Here is a 20,174-nt window from a genome sequence, read left to right on the forward strand (position 1 = left end):
TCAAATACTTGTCATAAAATAAAAAGCAAATTATGACTAAAAAAATCATACAATGTGGTTTCTGGATTTTCGTTTTAGATTCTGCCACTCACCATTGAAGAGTACCTATGATAAAAAAATGACAGACATCTGTGTGCTTTGCAAGTGGGAAAAGCTGAAAAATCAGAAGTGTATCAAATCCTTGTTCTCCCCACTGTATACAGAGACATACAACCATTCAATCACTCATTCACACATAAGACCATTCATTAATTTATGAATGATTCATGTGTAGACATATAGCAAATCAGTCACTCATTCACAAGTCTACACATAGATATACAACCATTCATTCATTTATTCATAAGTCATATAGACATACGTTCACCCTCTCATTCAGATGTCATTTAGAGACACAAAATCATTCACACAAAGTGCTAAACATGAGTTTTTTATTTGATAGATTGATTTTTTAATTGTTCTATTTATTTGATTTGATTTATTTCTTTGTATTATTTTATTTTATTTTGTCATGCCAGCTGTGAAGCTGAAATATTTCCATTGAGCCTTAAACACACACACACACACACACACACACACACACACACACACGCACGCAAGAGTACCTGTCCCAGGTGTTTCCTGCTCCCTCCCCCGAGGCTGAGGCTGCAGCGGACGTAGCCCACGGAGCTGCTGTTCTGGAAGCCGTGGGACCCCGAACCGGAAGTATTGGTCGTCCTGGATGACCTGCGGCCAGAGGGCGGCTTAGAACCCGGAACCCGAAACCACAACCGGAAGAGACGCACCGAATGTCGCGGACTCACGGCTTCAGGTGTGCGGCTCGCCTCCGGCGCGCGTCCTCCCGCGGCCCCGAGCCGGACATCGTTGCGGCGAGTGAAGTATGTTTACGGTTGCCGTGGCAACGCGACGCCACGGCCGGCTTAGCGCCGCTAGCTAAAAGTGCAAGTACCGTGTGTGACACGCGGAACTTGCAGTAAACTAATAAAGTAATTAAAAAAAAATCTTGTCAATAAATAGATGCATTTAAAACGTAGAGATATTATATAAATTACTCTGTATGTTATTTGTGTGTTCTATACATATTAAATAATTTCTTTTTATGTTATTCATGTACGATATACAAATTAAATGATCAATTTTTATGTTATTTATGTATTATATGCACATTATATACATTATTTTTCAAGTAACTGTGCAACTTGTGAGTTATTCTAGCAGTGCTAGCCATACTCCTGTACCACCAGTACTTGAGTTGACCACACACACACACACACACACACACACACACACACACTTTTGTAAGCAAAAAGATTGGTAGCGTCAGATGAATTGATTTTTTTTTTTTTAAACAATGAAACATCTGTATAACAGACAGTAGTGCCCGGTTAGCAGTGGCTAATATATCATTGGATTATGCTAATAAAAAAAAACAACAAAATGATTATAAAAGATAATTGTTTAGATAAGTACAAACACACATTTTCTAGCATTTAAGATGATTACTTCTGGCTATCAAAGCAAATATGTCACTCACGGGGCTTGATAAAAGGCAAAAATACTAATTCACAAATGGCAAAGAAATACTGGCGCTTGTATAAAAAAGTTAATGACAAATAGTTAAATAGTAGTAATACACACAATAATATCGTAAACAGATTACCAAATAACAAGAGGTAACTATAATACACTAGCAAATGCTATTATGTAAAGCTTAAACATGATCTCTGAAGACAAAAGTCATAGAATATTTGTAACTCCGGGCTTACAATGGCTAATATGGGTAAAATGGCAACTGATTCTGATTCTAATAGTGCTTTACTGGAGGCTAAAATATGCTATTCCTTGTGTAAAGAGCTTATAACAGATCTAACAAGATCAAGACTATAAAACTGGAATAATGTCCGCCCAAAGACAGATAAAAGCAACCGCCAACCGATGCTGAATCTTAAACAAATGCTAGCAAGCATCTAAATATTCCTGGTGGTTAGTAAATTCTGAACTACATGGAGAGTAACACTTGTTTTAGGGAACCAAATCACAAAAAGGCAATACGGTGCTAAAGAGGTAAACAATTCCTAATGCACAGCAAACGTGGCTACAATTTGTTGCTAACAGGTGCTGTAACATGTTTGTGTTGACTACAAAATAATTATAAACTTCTCAATTGTATAAATGTGTGTCTACATGTGTTTAAAAATGCTAACAAACAGGTAAAGGTGGCCAACATTGGCTTGCAATTGCTAAGATGTTAGCAAAGGTATCAACACGGTTGACTTGAGATCACAAACATGAAGCAAATGTTTGGGAATGTTATTTAAGAATAACAAATAGCTACTGGAATAAAATATGCTTATGACAAAAAAATGCAATAATATACTCATCTAAAAACATTTCCTTCCCATCACCAGTTATACTATCTGAGGCAGACAGGCTCAAAAAGCTAATTCCCTTTAATTTGCAGAGCCAGGGATCTAGGAGATTACAACCTGCAAATAATACGGCAACCTCCTTGGAAATCTTGGTCTTTGCTCAGCCGACCTCCTGGGTCACATGACCGTGGTCATCAGAGGGTTGCAGGTATTGACCTTGAAGCGAGAAAATTTCCGGTCATATCTAAGGGTGGTGTTGTAGATGGAGCGGATGAGATTCTGGGTTCCAGTGAGGGGTCATGCTTCAGCAGACAGCACAGCAAGCCTTCAGTTTATTCTCCACCTTCCTGACACCTGTTCTCTCCGACCTAGGCAGCCACTTGCCCCCCGTCCCCCCAGGGCACTGTGCCCCTTCTGTGGCTGAATCTCCCAGAGGGCTACCAGAACCCCTATTCTTCCCAGTGTCATCTTCGACGTTGCCATTTTCCCCCGGGTCCCCTATAATCACAAGCTCGGCCTGCAGTGAGCCCTCAAAGGAGCCGTGACTCTGGTGGCTGTCATCCTGCGTGGTCTGGAAACCCATGAAGACGGCCGTGATGGGCTCTGTGGTCTCCAGGGTGTTGAGGATGGTGTACGGGGTGTCATCAGCATAGAGGGGTGATGGGACTCTGTCACAGTGGGCGTGTCCGCTGTACAGGCGGCAGGACGAGGAGCCATCGCCGCAAAGGTCCTCCCTGTCCACGCTGATGTAATCATTCAGAGGAATGTAGTGAGACGGAGTGTAATATAGCTGTTGGTAGGAGGAGACCCCTTGGTGGTCATGTGATCTTGCAGGAGGCCAGCCATTGGCGCTGTTTATCTCCCCATTGCTCCTGGCGACGCTGTAAGGGGTGCGATGGTTGTCGAGGTGATCTTCCCGGATGCCTTGACCGCCTCTGTCCTGGTAGGAACTGTATTTTGAGTATTTGTGGTTATCGTAGTGTCGCCCTGCCTCCTTTGGGTTTCCAGGGTGACATCTGTCCGGGAGGTAGCACTGATTCCTCCGCTCGTCATCTCGGCTGTACTGTCTGTCTGGTATTTCCCCCATCCCCGCTTTCCTGTTCCTGGGGAGAGTGGCCCCACGGTTTCCATGGCAACGCAGCGGATCGAGGAAGTGAGGCTCTCCGCTCCCACTGCAACTCCGGGCTCCGCGGCAGGCCTCAGCGGGGCCTTGTATTAGCTGTCGCACCTCGTTGGCCGACAGCTTGAACGCGATGCTCCTGTCGCGTCGCTCTGTCTACGAGACAAGAAATCGGCAGGAGAGGTTTTTCGACAACATTTCGGTCAAACATTCAGTCGGGCGCTTGGTCCCATTGCCCAAAGATTGGAAATGTCTTTGCCTGAATTCCATCCACCCGATACTAAGTTATTTTCAATGCAAATGTCGAGGAAATATATTTGCAGTATAGACGGACACTTCTCTTCTATAAGCAAGGAACAAACACATTAATGAATTAATGTATTATCTCTTCCGCTTATCCCGTCATCAGGGTTGCGGGGGACGGCTGCAGCCTATCCCCAGCAGTCATTTGGCGAGAGTTGAGGGTCATCCTGGATCAGTATTTGGGCCTCATAACAAGACATACAACTATTCTCTATCCCCTTACAAGGTGCATAGCAACATACAGCGCTTCACCCCCTCAGTCCTGCTGTCTACAGCCCTGTTAGAGGCAGTACCTCCGGGGATCTCCCCCCGCGGTCCAGCTTCCTGCCATCGTCATGGATCTTCATCCCAGTATGTTGGTTTGGGTCCTTGGGGGCTGCGGGGTGTATTGGACTTTTCCTGGCCAGGGGGGCTTTCCTTGCACCGACCGGCATAGCAGACACATCTGTGACGGACAGGAAATGAAGATGGGATCATCCATGTGGACAGTCAGGGAGGGAGAGGGAGAGGCCAGATCTTCATCAACTGTATCAGGTGTGTCTGCCAACAGGTGTAGCTAATGCTAATGGAACCTACATGGGCACGATGCTAACAAAGGTCCACTTGTTTCCTGCTAAAGGTGTGACATGATGCGGAGACTCACCAGGAACGAAGCTGCGGTGGTCCTCCTGCAAGACAAACGTCATGAGGATGTACCTGCAAGGGTGAAGACTGTGCAAGTGTATGTGTGTGTGTGTGTGTGTGTGTGTGTGTGTGTTCACCTTGACGGCATCTTCCAGACATTTCTCCTCAGATTTGAGTCTGTCCAAGATGGCAGAAATCATGGACTCCTGCCTCTGCAGATACTCAACCTCTTTCTCGATCCTGATGGGTCAGAAGAAACTTGAGTCTGTAACAGGTTTGTATACGTTGTGCATGTGTGTGTGTGTAAATGCACATGGTACCTGAGAATGTTGAACTGCACCGCTATGGCTTGCTTCTGGTGCAGCAGAAGACTCTGCTGCTGCGAAGACGATGTGACGGTCACACTGCAGGGAATCGAGTCCTGCAGCAGCCACTGCTCCCTCAGAGATTTTTTCTGTGGGTGCCAAAGGAGATTATACATTTTGATGATACAAGTCAACAAAAGATTGGGTCTAGGATATCGTAGACAATCACTCACACTTGATCTTGATTTTATGCAGGAAAGTAGCACTTGTTATCATCGCATCATTCAGTTTCCCTCTGATTACGTGACACCAAGCTGTAGCAGGCTGACCAAGGCAAACCTGCCCACTCTGCCCCCGCCCTTCCTGTCCAAGTTTTGATCTTTTCTAGCCTTCTGGGTTAATCACATGGCTTCTAGGTGAGCAACTCAAACAGGAGGGCCCTTGGCAGACACCCCAAACGCCCCACTTACAAAGCACAGGAGCAGCAGTTGTACTCCTGGTTTCCCCCTGGAGGTCTGAGCTCCTAACCACATCTCTATGACCCTGCTTCCCCTTCCAGGAACTCCAGGTGAGATTCCCTCAGCCTGAACGTTCCTGCATCACAAGGCAACTTTCATTGCTAGCCCTGGCCGCTCTGACTGACTTTCCGGCGTGGACAAGGTGTGATGCTTTGCAGATGGTGTGATGCAGTTCTTGCAGCATTTGTGTGACTTGTAGAAGCATATCCTGGTATCCTTTGCTCCCACAGGACCCCCACCACCACCACCAGAGAACGCCCCGGAGATGCAGTCAAAGGCCTTCTCCATGTCAACAAGGCCCAGGAGCATGCTCGCCTACTCATATTGTTCAAGGCGTAATAATAAACACATCAGTGACGGTTTAATTTGTACCTTTACAAGTACCCGCATGTTTTCAATACACGGGTTTCCGCGTATTATAACGTTTTCTTGTACTTTTCAATTTACCTTCAGATGCTGCAATCTCAGCTTCTCCTGCTCCAGTTCCTGTTTCTTCCGTCTGATGTCCTCCTGGATGTGGTGCTTATCCTGACGCAGACAAACACAGCGTATGTCGATTTTTCCATACAATGAAAAAATGCACCCTTGACTGCACCTTCTGGAGAAAAAAGTGAATAGAAGAGTAATGCTGAAAACACTGTGGCTTACCGTGACGGCCTGGAGCCTCGCTTTTAGGAGGCCTGAGGTCTCCATGCTCCTACAGGGAGCAAAGAGAGAGGGCAGACATGTATCACTCTGGTGGCAACGTCATTGTTATGCGTTATTTTTTTACATTACATTACATGAACAGTTCAGTGTGACCATACATTGGTCAACATTCTTCATTCATCATCTATACTGTTTATCTTGCAGTCAGGGGCAGAGGGGCGGGAACCTACCCCAGCTGTCATTGGGTAAGAGATGGGGTTCAACCTGGATTGATCACAGGGCCACATGTACTGTACAGGCATACAACCACTCACACATCCAACCATTCAAGAAACACAATTCTGTTAGCATATGAACATGTGGTCTAGCTCTCCAGTCGGTTTTGTTAGCGCTACCATATGTTGTTTTCAGGTCAGTGTTAGCAAAGTGAAACCCAAGGTCGAGGTCAAGGTAATACGCAAGTATAGTCAATTGTCCCTTCTCAGAATGTTTGTCCTCAGTGAAGTATTACATGAAGACCCACTCTGAGGAGGATCTGAGCAACCGTGGAGCAGATGGCCGATGATCATCTTAAACAAACCAGAAGATCTAAAGGAAAGGAAAGGGTCTGCACAGTTTTCTGCTCTAACTCCTTCTTATCAACCCTGGGGGTGGCATTAGGGGGGGCTTTAATCGCTCTGCCTCCGAGAAATAGACACAGCAAGGGGCACGTGGTTCTCCAGTGATCTTCTCATGTTTCACAGAAATATCCCCAGGATGGTCCCGGGCGATGAACACCAGAGACTGGCTCCCCACTGTATTTTCAAAGCAGGAGCTAAAGATCTGGGTGGATGGTGGTTGGGTGGTGCGTGGGCCCTGCAGGCAGCAGGGATAGCCCGTCCGTAAGGCAGCAAAGTGAGCTAATCCCCTCATGAGGCCGGTAATCTGTGTAAACCATCTGCCTGCCAGCTATGGAGCCTTGGAGTGCCCAAGCCGCTCCAGCACCACACAGGAGAAGATCGGCGAATACCTGTGGAGGAGAAGGTGCCCGTCGGGGGGTGAATGCCACCCTCGGGATCTGCATGCTGCTTGCTGCAGGATCATCCTAAGAATTATTTCAATTCCGTTCCTAACAAGAGATTGGAAACCAAAGCAAGTGCGTGAAATCTGTCAGCAGCCACAAGGAACCCTCAACCCAGATCTCCTGCACTCCAGAGTCTGGACTGGACCGGCACTAAAATCAAAGAGTGTGTGAAGCTCATTCACAAGTGTGGCCCTCTACCCCTGCTGGGGACCAGTGGGAGGAGAAACTTAGAATTAAGAAAATATGTCCACCTCTTTTGAAAAATCTCCACTTCTTCTCTGTGCAGCTCCTTCTGAAAACTCTTCACCTTCGTCTCTCCCGTCCTCTTCTGCAACTCCCCTGCAGACCCTCCTGCGGTCCACCCGTGGAGAAGAGCGGAGGAGCCGCGCAGACGCAGATTCGTTACACCTAAGAGTCGCTCGTGTCACTGGCGCGTCCTGTGGAACGCGCGGGGGACTCCCCCGGGCGTCGGGTGCATGTGGGCGTGTCCTCATTTCAGCCAATAGCGTTTCAGCGTGCCTCCATTTTTTTTTTGTAATCTTTATTGAACGTACAAAATTGACGTCATCCTCAGGACAGAAAGGTGGCGATCACTGTAAAATAAAAAAAATAAATAAATAAAATAAAATACAAAAAAAAACAGTAAAATACAGTTTTTAAATTAATGTAAGATAAAGAATACCCACAGATTAATAATAATGTAATAAAAAACAGTATAATTTGAAGAATACAAGCCAGATACTAGACTTTTCTGTACATAAACACACACAATACTGTTGATATTTCTGGTGATTTGCACTTAATGAAGATCGTTTAGAAAAAAAAAATTACACATCTAAGATATATTTTTGCCCTGTTTTCGCCAAGGAAAAAACAAATTTAACACAAATTACTATTGTCTCGGGAGTTGTTAGTTTTTAGTTCCCACCATTTATTTCACAGAAACAAGCGGAGAGGAATATCACTTTTTCATTTCCTGCGTTTCCGGGTCTGTGAGTCCATCCGGTCAGAGCCAGTGAGTACCCTCATCCCTTTATGTATTAGTTTATTTTTATTTTTTATTTTTTAACTGTTAGCGCCGAAGTTGCTTACTTTTAGATCTTATTTTTTCCTCACTGCTCAAGGGTTTCGTGCTAACGTCACCAGTTTTCATTCCAACGCTACAGGTGTTATGCTAGGTCCTAGTTAAGTTTATTTTTAGTAAAACTAAAAGTAATGTAAGTACGTCAAAACATGGCCAGTGAATCTACAAAACCGGGTTATACGAAATATTAAAGACATTCCCTTCAGCCTTTGTGGGATCATCGTCGATGTATGACACCGTAGTCCTGCGTAGTCCATACTCAGTGAGATTTTACGACTTATTATTAAGTATTTTTCACTTCCAGTGTTATGTTCTGTGGCATTTGCTGGGTCGTTTTGGGTGTAAAATCAGACTGAGACCACTTATGTTTTGGTCTGAACGTATATCGAATTTCTCCTTCAACTTGCTGCAAACGTACATTACACCGAAGGGATGATGACATGTGGGTGATTTAATTTCAGTGTTTGGATTCATATTGTCTAGCTCTTCGTTTTCCGAGATGTGATGGAGAAGTACAGACCGACTGGTGTTTTTCGACGTCTGCGTGATTTTGTGAAGACCAAGAAATAAATACACCTCAGTCATTGATCACATCAAGTATCCGAGGTAAGTGTGTGTCCGCCACACCGTGGCAGTATTAGTCTACTTCACCGTCATTTCAGTAAAAGTTCTCCCTAATTCTGAGGAGAACTGGATGAGCTGGCGAAGTGTGTATTATCCTACCCTCTTCTTGCTGTTAAGATGGAAAAGCAATGATTTGTTGAAAGAATTATAGCAATAAAATCAGCTGGTAATGGGTTTCATGTAAAACTGAGCTGCTGCTATTCTAGTTAACATGTATTTGTTGTCAATTAGCTGCTGGCAACATGAACGCAAGTAGCCTTTTTAATTGTCATCTTTCTATTTTATGACTGTGTGACAATCAACAGTAACTTGTCGATTATGGTAAATGGGTGGCTTTGACTTTACAAAAAGGGAATATTTGTAGGTTAACTAACAAAAATTGCAAATAAATGTAATCAATTTCAGTTTTAATTTTATAGTGTTATAAACATAAAGCTTAGCATTAAAAATCCAAAGATTCAAACACTTTTTTGAATATTGCACTAGACCCGGCTTGTTTTTAAGAGGTGATGGATATTGTTGTCTAGTAAATGATAAAACCCAACCTGAGCAACAACCATGATCAGACTATTGATTCTTTATTGATCATCAGCTGAAGGTTATTGGGAGGTTACCTTGTCTGAAGATGAGGCTGTGGTTCCACTTGTTATCACTAGGTCAGGGGGTTGTTGCTCCCCCAGTTTGTTTTTTACAGGAGGGACAGCTTGCTGCAGGGGGGTCTTTCTGGGGCCCTTCACAGGGACACTTTGTTTTGGATAGTTCTGTTCAAAAACACAGATTTCTATGTCCATCCAGTTTGAGTTCACCTGATCACACGTGCACGGAGTTCCTACACAGATTTGTGAAAGTAGATTGTGCTGATATCTAATGGAGGTGGTTGAGATTAAATTACAGGCAGTGAAGCATAATCGGCACAGTTCATCCAGCTCATGGCAAAGCAGGAAATTAAGTTTTTCTTTTAACACTGTAGGGATTATTAACATGCCAGCCTGCTAGGCTCCACAGTTTGGCTGTACAGCCAAACATAGGCTTGATTAAAGATATATCACTGCATCTCCCTTTTCTTCTTATTCTTCTTTAGCTAATTTTGAATTTGTAACTCAAAATTGTACCCTCAGTAAATCTTGTGGTGCAGAATCAGTGACAGTCACAGCAGAAGATTCAGCTTTGTGGTAGTGGAGGCACTTAGAACCAGTGACTCACACAGAGCATCGGAGGAGCATCGATCCAGTGGAAGCAGATTTTGAACTGAAGAAGTGGATGTTCTGCTTGGAAGTGAGGCCGCAGGCGGCCTGGCAGCAGACGAGCCGCATCCCGCTAATCCTGCCCTGCTGGGGTTAAAACCCTTATCGAGACAGAAAATATGTCCGTCTTCATCTCCTCTCTGGCCTGGGAGACGAGGAACACGCTGATACTCACGTTCGGTTGAAGATAAAACCAAAATATTTCTTTATATGAAAACAGGACAAAGTTTTGGTTCCAGATTTGTGCACAAGTTTACTAAAACAGTTGTGACAGTATCACAAATGTACCGTATATTTACAATGTAAAGTGTTTTTTATGACAGCAACTTGAGCCAAGTATTGTTTGTTAAGCTAAAGATGAGGTGTCTACCGACCAGGGAACAGGAAGTTTAGAGGCTGAAACGTGGTTGAAATCATTCACTGACAGATTCAGAAGGGAACCTACTGCCATGAAGGAAATATAGAAACTTTAATTGAAAACATGGGGAGACAATGCTTCATCCCAGGTTCTTTCTCATTGTTTAGATTCCTGTGGCTGTTTCATGCTCAGATATCTAAGCCTGAAGATTGGACCCTGTGACCTCCATGGACCAGCCCACTACTCAGGGTGAGCGGATGTCTGAGGAGCAGGCTGGGTCACCTGGTTAGTGGTCGCTGACCTGACTGCTCACGCAGTCAATGCAAGAGGAGGCGGGACACAGGAAGTAGTGGGAAATATCAAAACAACAATAGCGGACAGCGAAAGAGGAAGATGGCAGATGAACCCATATGGGACTACAGTAATGGAGGGCAGAGCAGATAGCTGTGCTAACAACAGTGACAGCCATGTTTGTTTATCCTGTAAACTGTGGCTCTTGCGATGCTTTCAGGGGTCTTCAGTTGGTCCGTTGGATCAGCATGAACTTCACGTCTGTTCTACAACCGTAACCATGGTGACAGATGTGTAGTGTGGCCTGGGATTAAGAAGTGTCCAATGTGAAGTCTACCACTTCTGGACGTTGATATCAGGATGTCGTCCATTGGTTGGCAGTCGGCAAGCGATTAAACACGTAGACATTTTTTGAAATGCGGGGTAAGAATTTAGGACATTATTTACAAGAAGCACCTTGGTATGATCTTGCTAGTCTGTGCACATGTTAGTATGCTAACAGGCGCTGATCATGCAAAATCCAGTACCAAACAAAAACAACGTCCAAGACTGAATTACTGGTTTGGTTTGACAGCGAGAACCGTCTTGTCGCACAGAAGGAGATCAAATGTTGAGGAAACGATGCCGTGCACTTCCTCCCCCCGCGTGCACTCGAGCAGCATTGACTGCGAGGGGCGGGGAGGCGGGAGGGAGGAGTCATAGTCATGTGACTTCCGTCGGGGACCCTGGGCTCTGGACAGGCAGCAGGGACACGCAAAAAAGAATTAGACCTTTCTCCAGAACTTCAAAAAGTACAACGGGATGTCCATAAGCTCACCTGTGCAGCTGCTTGTTTGTTGCTGGCTTCCACGCGGGGGTTGACCCTCGTTGGGGGCTCGTCGGTATCGGGCGAGCCCACGTCCGACAGCTCTGGAGGGTCTGCAGGTTTGGTTTTAAAATATTCAACCACAAACACCACCTGGCGGAAAAGGAGTGGTCCTCAGAAATAGCCTCAAATGAAACCCTCAGCATTTGAAAATAAACCCAAATGTATATCAAAGAAAAGTTTCCCTTCTCCAGTTGGTACCGTTGCCAATAATGGAAGACCCTGGGGTGAGCCTGAACGCATTACATACATGCCGTCTTCTTCATTCGTCTGATGACTTGAGAACGCCGTTTTCTCGATATGTACCCGAGCGATGGAGTGAAAGCTCACCAGGAAGATAGCGATTGCGCCTCCGATGGCCTGTCCGGTTATGACGTCCCCCCAGTGGTTCCGGTACTCGGATACTCTGTTGACGCCCGTGAGCACAGCCACGCAGACCATGGAGAGACTGAGGAGTGGCCCTGTCAGGCGTCCCCCGCCGGAGCCAACGCAGGACATGACATACATCTGGAAGAGAACCAGATGATTTCACAAGGTGTGTGTGCGTGTGCATGTTGCTCGTGGCCGACGCACTCACTGCCAGGTAAACGCCGGTGTATAAACTCAGGGCGGCCTCTTTGGAGGGGAAGGTCCTCCTGGCACGGGCAATGTCCTCGGGGTCACCTGTGCAGATGTCCGAGCGACTGAAGAACACTGGCATGTCCCAGCAGTCCAGCGCTGTCTCATTGGGCTGGCAGGCAGACAGGAAGTATGGAGCCAAGCTTCCTGTCACCAGCTGGCCAGCGTTGACGAAAATGTCAGCCGTGAACAAGCCGAAAACGTATACCCCTGCGGAGAGACCGACCCAAACATCAGCCCAGGACGGAGCTGTTGAGGGTTTCCAGGCCAACCAGTGGATCCACTGCTTGGGCTCTCCTTGCACTGGATCTACTCTGGATTCCATTCCCATCTCTTGTTACCTGCTGCTTCTCGCCCATCCTTTCCTGGGATTCACCTATTTTTTGTTTGTTTGCTTTTTCGGTGAATACCCGCCTAACCATTTTGTGCTCAAGACATCCATCCAGGACACCACCCACATGCTCCTGGCAAGAACCAGACCTTTCTCCTTTCCTCCAAACCACCTGTGGAGGGAGGGCATGAGTTTCCCCAGACCCACCAGACTCCTTTCACTCTGGAAAGAAACAAGAGTCCATCTCTTTGCTAGGAGACCCTTTCCTTATCCCACACACATCCAATTGCTTTTCCTGCTCCAGGTCCCGCCCCCTTGAGGCCCAATGGAAAACACAGAAGCTGGTTCTTGGTGGGTCCTGGTAGTTCTTGTGCTTGAACCCTGAAGAAAAATAATTTTTCTCTCCTTAAAGTGGGGCTCCCTTGTTGAGCAAAGTCATCCCATGTTGGTGTGGGGGTTCTGGGAGTGAGCTTGGGCACAGTTTTGGGCTTCTTTGGCCAATTTGATTTTGATTGACACGAGTCCTGTCCAATAATGTTGCTGATAAGAGATGGTTTGACATGATGGGTATTGCTATTAATCAAGTCTCTCCAAAGCCCCATCCCTGCACCAGATGCTACTGTTGGGTTGAACATGATTGAGCTGGCACAGAGGTATGCTGATAACTGCAACTCATTGGTCGCACCAACTTGTAGGCCTTGTTTGTACATACACTCGCCTTCAATGTTTTGGAGCATTTATTGATTTTTGAATTGGTTTATTGAGTGATCTTCTTCTTCAGTCATTTCTATTTGCAGCTCTTTCGACACTCCGTGATCCTGTTGTGAAAAGGATTGATTTCATATCTTGTTGCTGCCAGGGCGATTTGGTCGTCCAACTGTACACTTTGTTTTGATGCATTTAAAAAAATCAAATGGTTACACACGTGTTTCCGGTTAAATATGTTATGGTTTTACCCAGTTTTGTGGCTGGGTTCAGGTTTTGGCCTGGTTTTTATTGCGCTTTTGAGGTTCTAAGTTGTGGTTGGGCTAAGAGACAACCGTGAGTTGCCTCGCTGCCAAACTCACCCAGAAAGCGGGATGTCCTGCGCACCATTGGGTTCACGTAGCAACAGTCGCCGAGGACAACAACCTTCTCTGTTTCATAGAAGCTATTGGAATTGGAGTGAAGGAGGAAGTTCACCAGCTCCACACCTGAAATCTGGACACGAAATAAAGACACAGTGACACAAATATTTCAAATGAGGCCGATTTGTAATCCAGCTGAAGGGGTTGCATTTTTGTCTAAAGCGAGTAGAAATCAGTTGTATCATGTATCAGAGCCTTATAATGTAAACTGAAATTATCTACAAAATTTGCACATCGTTCATAATCCATTTATCCATAATTTTCACTCTGCTGTCCATTATCCAGGGACAACAGGCCCGGGATCACCGTGTGTGTGCGTGAGTGAGTGAGTGTGTGTATGTGATAGAGAGAGCGACCCTATCTGTATCAACACCACAAATGCAGACTCCTCCAGCCCCATCATCCATAATGCAGCATTTCATCCAGTCAAAACCAGACAATGATTAGAAAAATAATAGCGGCAATAAACAGTAATTTCCTAATCCATCGATTTTATACCTTTTGATGGACAGTACTGATTAGATAAGCTGCAGACATGCAGTAGAATCAGGTGTTTCTTATTTAAGCCCACGGATTATTATTATTACTATATCCATATTTGTATTCTAATTTCAGCCATTCTGATCAAGTCTCCATGGCAGTGCCTTGCCACAGCAGGAGTCACTCACCAGTACCACTGGCAGTCCACCCACCACCGAGTACAGCACCACGGGATGGACAGCACTGCGCTGCTCGGGTCCCGGGTCGGGCCTAGTGAGCGCAGGGTCGCCGCAGGTGAAGCCCCGCTCCGCCGGGCTGAACGTGTCGGTAAACTCGCAGTAGTATGCCAGCATCACCACCCCTGCCAGGATCACCACTTGGAAGTAGAGCATGGCGGCACCGGCAGGAGCAGGTTCCAGCGGCTCCCTGGAGTCCAGATGCCGTCTACACTGAAGAAGGACTTTCATATAATGGTGGTTATATGACACGCACACACTTCCTGCCAGGCTAAGAACCCATCCTTCCACTCCCATGGATGGACTGAATTGGCCTCCAGATATCTGCTATCCCACTGCACAATCTCTAAAGAGACCCTTTCTGAGCTGAGGAGATGAGGCCCCGCGGCGCTGCAGTGTCACAAAAGAAGATTGTGGGAGTAGAAAAAAGAACTGCAGAAGAAGACTAATGTGCTGGATGACCTCCAGCCGGCCATTACCCAACAGCATTCATGTGTTTGTTTTTTTTTTCGTAGTGGACCTGTTATTTGTCAGGGGCACCATGGTGGCGCAGTGGTTAGCTATGCTCCCTCACAGTTACGAGGATCCCTGGTTGGATTCCCATAGGGAGCCTTTCTGTGTGGAGTCTCCATGTTCTCCATGTGTTGGCATGATCCCCGGGGTTCTCCAGGTTCCTCTCACACTCCAAACACTTGTAGCAGCTTAACTGGAGACCCTGACTTGTCCAGATGTGTGAATGGCTGAATGTGTCTAACAGTCCCGGTACATCCCCGCCTCTCGCCCAATCACAGCTGGGATAAGCATGATTGCAGCTTAAGATATTTAACGAATAAATTTTAATTTGCAACATTTATATTCAATTCTTATTTGTTTAGTTCACATTACTGTCACAATGTCCTACTCATACGGAGTTACTGCGTGCTGATGAAATCATATTTCCTGAACAGGCAGGTGTGCATTATGTACTCTGCTCTCTGGCACCCCCTGCTACATGTCACTCAAATCTCCTTGGCAACCAGCTCTTGTAATAGGTGCACTTTCTGGAATCAAGTGCTCGTCTCACTGAACTCAGTTTCCTGAACGGCAGCTCACAGGGCTTTCATTGATTGGATGAGGGGCAGGGTTTAACCCGGACTGCTCACCTGTCAATCATAGTTCTTTAGAGAGCCAGGAGATCCTGAGCGCTGTGCCGCTGGATCCTCTGGTTAGTGTTTGCTGGTTCTCCTTGGGGGTCACACACCAGGTCGCAGGTGGACCTGGTTGTTACTAACCAGTACTCCGTGGAGGGAGGACTTTCAATGGCCGGTGTGTGATGTGGAAACAGAACATCTCATTGGATGTTTTTATTTATGTACCCGGTTAAAGGTAGAAAATAAGAAAAAAAAATGAAACCAACATTTTCCCCAAAAATATTGATCAGGACACAAAAGGGAAGAGAACTATCTGTTTACTTCTAAGATCAGACCAGTGATGGTGGCCCAGGCCCTGAGAAGCAGCTCTTCTCCGGGACCATTGTCATGTCTCCTGTGGAGCCGCTGGTTCACGTGAAAAGATCCAAGCAGTCCTCCAGCGCTGTCAGAGTCATGTCTCTGTCGCCATGGCAACTGTCTTTGTGTTGTCCCTGTTTCCTCCTCCGTTTATACACAGTGGATTTGCTTCCCTTTGCCCATTCATCTTCTACCTCCTCCTTTTCCCCCTCTGTTGAGCCTGTGCCGTCGTTCAGTTCCCCTAACCCCGAGGCATCTGGGAGTTGTAGTTCTTGTAGTTCCTTTGGAGCCAGAGCCGCTTGAAGGCTTTGGTAGAACCTAAAGATGTCGGACGGCATTAAGATTCAATACGTCCAGCACTGCAGATAGTTTCACCAAACATGACTCACCTGTGTATGCGGCGGAGGTTCTCCTCCATCTTCTGATTGGCCGTCACAGCGAGGAACTCAATGTAGTCTTGGGTCACCAGCAGCTTTCCATGGTGGCTGAGTGGAACCTCCAGGCCGTGGGTGCTACGGACCGCCTGGAGGGACAGGACGTAGACACCGGTCAAAACGGCCCACGCCAGAGACAGCGTGGCTCGTCATCTTGGCCAAACGCACTGCCATGATCTTCCCGTTCTTCCCGACAGAGAGACCAGAGTTTCTGAAGCCAGACTGGACGGCCAGTGAATGCTGGAGGGCACAGAGACAGCAAGGTCGTCAGACATGATGGACATCCCAAAGCACCAGTGCATACTACCACTCCGCTGTGCATTCTCTCACCAGCAGCTGTGCGTCTCCAAGCTCCCTGCACTGTACGTGGAGCACAAAGGGCTCAAACTTCAGTACGCCATCGCCACTGTACCCGTCCAGACATGACTCCTGCGGCCAAACACAATCAGATTGGATGTGTGTGTGTGTGTGTGCATGTGCATGTATGCATGGTTTCTTACCAGCTCATCAGGCTTGCATCTGCGGTGCGAGATGAACAGCCAGACGCAGTTCTGCTTCTGGACGCCACTGCCTGGAGCCTTGGGAAGGTGGAAAGTGGTGTTAGTGCAGCATATATAACGGCCACTGTGGGCGCTGTGATCCCTGGAGACACTGGCAGGTGAGTGGGTTCCTTAATGAACTGGATCATCAAATTAAAACACTGATTTATTACTACGTTCCCCTGGTTTCACCTTCATCCAAGAGTCTTCAGTTGGAGATCTTCGGGTGTTTTAAGCCCTAAGGAACAACGTGACCCCTGGATCCAGACTTCTGGAGGATCAAGATTGTTTTGAAATGTTTTTCGTTCAGACACGAAGAGAGAAGGGGTTGTGAAGATCTGGGTAGAAAAGTGCTGAGGTTGGAGGTCTAAAAAAAGACAGGATAGAAGATGAATGGATGGGGGTCTAAATGTTAGGGTGAGATGAAGGAAGTTGATTTGCTGTGGTGACCCCTGAAGGGAACAGCAAAAAGAAGAAAGGGAGGAGAGCTGAGGAGGTTCGACTAGTGGTCTGGAACAAGGATGGAGGAAGAGCAGAACTCTAGAACCACCAGAGAGGTTGTTTGGTCATGTTGGATGATCTCAGAGATGAGAATGTGGAGTTTATCTTTAGGAGTGAGGAGGACAGATAGAACCAGGAAGGAATCCATCAGAGGGACAGCACACGGTAGATGTTCTGAAGATAAACGTGACAAGAGAGAAATGGGCTGCAATTCAAATGTAGACTTTCCCTGCTGAGGGATTTTCTGCACAGAAGACACTGTGTGGAGCCCTGTTGTGGTACTGTCGAAGGGCGGTGGCGAGGGGAGCCCTGCCCTAGAGAGGAGGGAGGGGAAAGAACAAAAGAAAGTAGTGGGGGTCGGATAGGGACTCAATAAATAATAAATATAATATTTTACAAAGTAAGCTACATCTCAGGTGTGTTATTAACCTATGTAAGAGTTTATCTTGAAGTCTCCCCTCTAGGGAGGGGACACCCAACTTACCACTGTAAAGTTGCATGAGAGGGTGGTACCCAAGGTAGGACACATAATCTTACCTGTGCAAACTACTCATGTCACTTGTTAATTGGTTGCAGGATAATTGAGGGGCGAATTGAGTCAGGGATAGGACCTCTTTAGGCTTCTCCCGGCCGTCCGGAGAGATAAATTCAAATCCCCACAATACGGGTGCTTTGCATCCGTTACATAAAGTCACACTGAGATGGTTTGGACATGGGCAGAGAAGGGACGGTGAAGAAGGATGCTGAGGTTGGAGCTGCCAGGCAGGAGGTCTGGAGGAGGTTCATGGATGGAGGGAAGGAGGACAGGAAGTTAGTGGACGTGAGAGGAGAGGGTTGAATGGAGACAGCTGATTGGCTAATCATAAAGGGCACAGTTTTAAATTGAAAAAAAAAAAATCACATTTATGACTCCATCGTGAAGCCGTGAGATGATATGTTTACATCTCGGACGATTCCTGACGATAAGAACAGCAGGTTTGTACCTTTTTATATTTATTTATGGACTTATAAAAAATTGTAAGTCGCCCACCTGGCCGACGACCACGACCCGTCCGGAGCAGGAGCTGGTGGTGAAGAAGGCCTCGCAGCCGTTGAGCAGCGACACCAGCGGGACGATGTCCTCGTCCAGGCGGCCCTTCCTGCTGGCGTCCAGCCGGCTCAGACAGCGCGTCTTCCACCCGCTGAAACGCTTCTCCATCGACTCTTTCATTGAAATATCCACGTAAAAACTCCTTTAGCACCTTTTTTCATCTTAAATTTAACTTAACTTAAATGTCGTAAAGACATGTAAACTCAGCATCGCTAGCTAGCGGGTATCTAAGCTACACAGCCGGCTCGGCTTCTTCTCTGTTGACAGACGGCCAGTCAAACGGCGAGGAGGCGGTATAGCGCCACCTACCGGCCGGGTGGGGAAATGGTTATTAAATGGTCATTAAGATTAAGTAGAGGAGGAAGGCGTATTCGCAAGCAAAGAAGAGGGAAGGCAAGAGTCTGGGACTGATAGTAGGAAAAAGGTGGACAGTTGGTCCACATGATAGAGAAGGACGGTGGATATACTGTGTGTCCAGGAGATCAGGTGGAAAGGTAGTAAGGCTAGAAGCTAAGGAGCAGGTTATAAGTTGTACTATCATGGTACTGATAGGAAGAGAAATGGGGTTGGAGTTATCTTGAAAGAGGAGTTTGTTACAAATGTTCTGGCGGTGAAAAGAATGTCAGATAGACTTATGAGTCTGAAACTGGAAATTGAAGGCGTGATGATCAATGTTGTTAGTGGCTATGCCCAGCAGGTGGGATGTGAGTTTGAGGAGAAGGGAAGTTATGGAATGAGCTACATGAAGTGATGCAGAATATCCCCAGAGATGAGAGAGTGGTAACTTGTGCAGACTTCAATGGGCACGTTGGTGAAGGTAATAGAGGGGATGAAGAAGTGATGGGCAGATTTGGTATACAGGATAGGAACCCAGAGGGACAGATGATGGTACAAAAAGGATAGAAATGGCTTTAGTGAATGCTTTTTTTTCCAGAAAAGACAGGAACATAGGGTAGCTTCTAAGAGCGGAGGTAAGAGCACACAGGTAGACTACATCCTGTATAGATGAGGTAACCTGAAAGAGATCAGTGACTGCAAAGTAGTTGTAGGTGAGTACGTAGCCAGACAGCATAGGATGGTGGTTTGTAGGATAACTGATGACAAGGAAGATCAAGAGGACAAAGACAGAGCAGAGGACAAAGTGGTGGAAGCTGAAAAGGGAGGGGTTGAGAATGGCTCTGGGTGGTCAGGGAGAGCTTCCAGGCGATTGGACAACTCCAGCTAATGTTATCAGGGAGACAGGTAGGAGAGTACTTGGTGTGTCATCAGGAAGGAAAGTAGATAAGGAGACTTGGTGGTGAAATAAGGAATTGCATAAGTATATACAGAGAAAGCGGTTCGCAAAGAAGTGGGACACTGAGAGGACTGAAGAGAACAGACAGGAATACAGGGAGAAACAGCACAGTGGACAGTAAGGAGGGGGGAAAGATCTATACAGGTTGGCAAAACAGAGAGATAAAGATGGAAAGGATGTACAACAGGTCCGGGTGATTAAGGATAGAGGGGGAAATGGATTGACAGATGCTAGAATGGGAGGATGGAAAGAGTAATTTGAAGAGCTAATGAATGTGGAAAATGAAAGCGGGGCAAGGGTAGAAGAGACTATTCTAGACCACAAAGTAGCAGAGATTAGTAAAAGTGAAGTGAGGAAGGCATTGAAGAGGATGAAGAGTGGAAAGGCAGTTGGTCCTGATGAGATACCTGTTGGGGTTTGGAAGTGTCTAGGAGAGGCACTGAGAGTTTCTGACTAGATATTCAACAGAATCTTAGAGAGTGAGAGGATGCCTGAAGAATGTAGACGAAGTGTGATGAGCCTATTTTTAAGAAGAAGGGGGATGTGCAGAATTGCGGTAACTCTAGAGCACAGGTGTCAAACTCCTTTTAGCTCAGGGGCCACATGGAGGAAAATCTATTT

The 20,174-nt window shown here is 46.3% G+C and overlaps 3 protein-coding genes across 3 annotated transcripts; all 3 read right to left on the reverse strand.

The window, feature by feature from the left end:
- Window positions 1-1,385: 1,385 nt before the first annotated feature.
- Window positions 1,386-7,311, reverse strand: palmda (palmdelphin a). The gene is made up of 8 exons (XM_086154340.1): window positions 7,202-7,311; window positions 5,888-5,936; window positions 5,687-5,767; window positions 4,737-4,870; window positions 4,554-4,656; window positions 4,436-4,460; window positions 4,086-4,237; window positions 1,386-3,645 (listed from the first exon to the last, which is right to left on the reverse strand). Exons 2-8 carry the CDS (start codon window positions 5,930-5,932, stop codon window positions 2,674-2,676), a joined length of 1,512 nt encoding a protein of 503 aa, XP_086010466.1. The 5' UTR covers window positions 5,933-5,936; window positions 7,202-7,311; the 3' UTR covers window positions 1,386-2,673.
- A 2,829-nt stretch (window positions 7,312-10,140) lies between these two features.
- Window positions 10,141-14,538, reverse strand: LOC147230207 (phospholipid phosphatase-related protein type 5-like). The gene is made up of 6 exons (XM_086154341.1): window positions 14,161-14,538; window positions 13,433-13,565; window positions 11,994-12,244; window positions 11,747-11,923; window positions 11,369-11,509; window positions 10,141-11,283 (listed from the first exon to the last, which is right to left on the reverse strand). The coding sequence occupies exons 1-6, from the start codon at window positions 14,503-14,505 to the stop codon at window positions 11,254-11,256; spliced, it is 1,077 nt and encodes a 358-aa protein (XP_086010467.1). The 5' UTR covers window positions 14,506-14,538; the 3' UTR covers window positions 10,141-11,253.
- A 1,100-nt stretch (window positions 14,539-15,638) lies between these two features.
- Window positions 15,639-18,530, reverse strand: tyw3 (tRNA-yW synthesizing protein 3 homolog (S. cerevisiae)). Its single transcript, XM_086154342.1, has 6 exons — window positions 18,200-18,530; window positions 16,630-16,707; window positions 16,460-16,558; window positions 16,298-16,369; window positions 16,085-16,218; window positions 15,639-16,013 (listed from the first exon to the last, which is right to left on the reverse strand). Exons 1-6 carry the CDS (start codon window positions 18,377-18,379, stop codon window positions 15,749-15,751), a joined length of 828 nt encoding a protein of 275 aa, XP_086010468.1. The 5' UTR covers window positions 18,380-18,530; the 3' UTR covers window positions 15,639-15,748.
- Between the last annotated feature and the right edge of the window lie 1,644 nt (window positions 18,531-20,174).

Source organism: Fistularia commersonii, chromosome 10, assembly GCF_037954325.1.
Source record: "Fistularia commersonii isolate RoL2024-O1a breed Wild chromosome 10, RoL_Fcom_v1.0, whole genome shotgun sequence".
In the NCBI taxonomy this organism is placed as follows: Eukaryota; Metazoa; Chordata; class Actinopteri; order Syngnathiformes; family Fistulariidae; genus Fistularia; species Fistularia commersonii.

Bases quoted from the DNA above. Each gene is read 5' to 3' on its own strand.
- palmda (XM_086154340.1), bottom strand. From the start codon at position 5,932: ATGGAGACCTCAGGCCTCCTAAAAGCGAGGCTCCAGGCCGTCACG. The intron at 5,768-5,887 runs GTAAGCCACAGT...TGTCTGCGTCAG, and splicing joins CGAGGCTCCAGGCCGTCACG to GATAAGCACCACATCCAGGA. The intron at 4,461-4,553 runs GTGAACACACAC...TTTGTCTTGCAG, and splicing joins GTCTGGAAGATGCCGTCAAG to GAGGACCACCGCAGCTTCGT.
- LOC147230207 (XM_086154341.1), bottom strand. From the start codon at position 14,505: ATGGGAGTGGAAGGATGGGTTCTTAGCCTGGCAGGAAGTGTGTGCGTG. The intron at 11,924-11,993 runs GTGAGTGCGTCG...GTTCTCTTCCAG, and splicing joins ACACCGGCGTTTACCTGGCA to ATGTATGTCATGTCCTGCGT. The intron at 11,284-11,368 runs GTGAGCTTATGG...CTGCCTGTCCAG, and splicing joins ACAAACAAGCAGCTGCACAG to AGCCCAGGGTCCCCGACGGA.
- tyw3 (XM_086154342.1), bottom strand. From the start codon at position 18,379: ATGAAAGAGTCGATGGAGAAGCGTTTCAGCGGGTGGAAGACGCGCTGT. The intron at 16,708-18,199 runs GTGGGCGACTTA...CACCTTCCCAAG, and splicing joins GGGTCGTGGTCGTCGGCCAG to GCTCCAGGCAGTGGCGTCCA. The intron at 16,559-16,629 runs GTAAGAAACCAT...GTTTGGCCGCAG, and splicing joins GATGCAAGCCTGATGAGCTG to GAGTCATGTCTGGACGGGTA.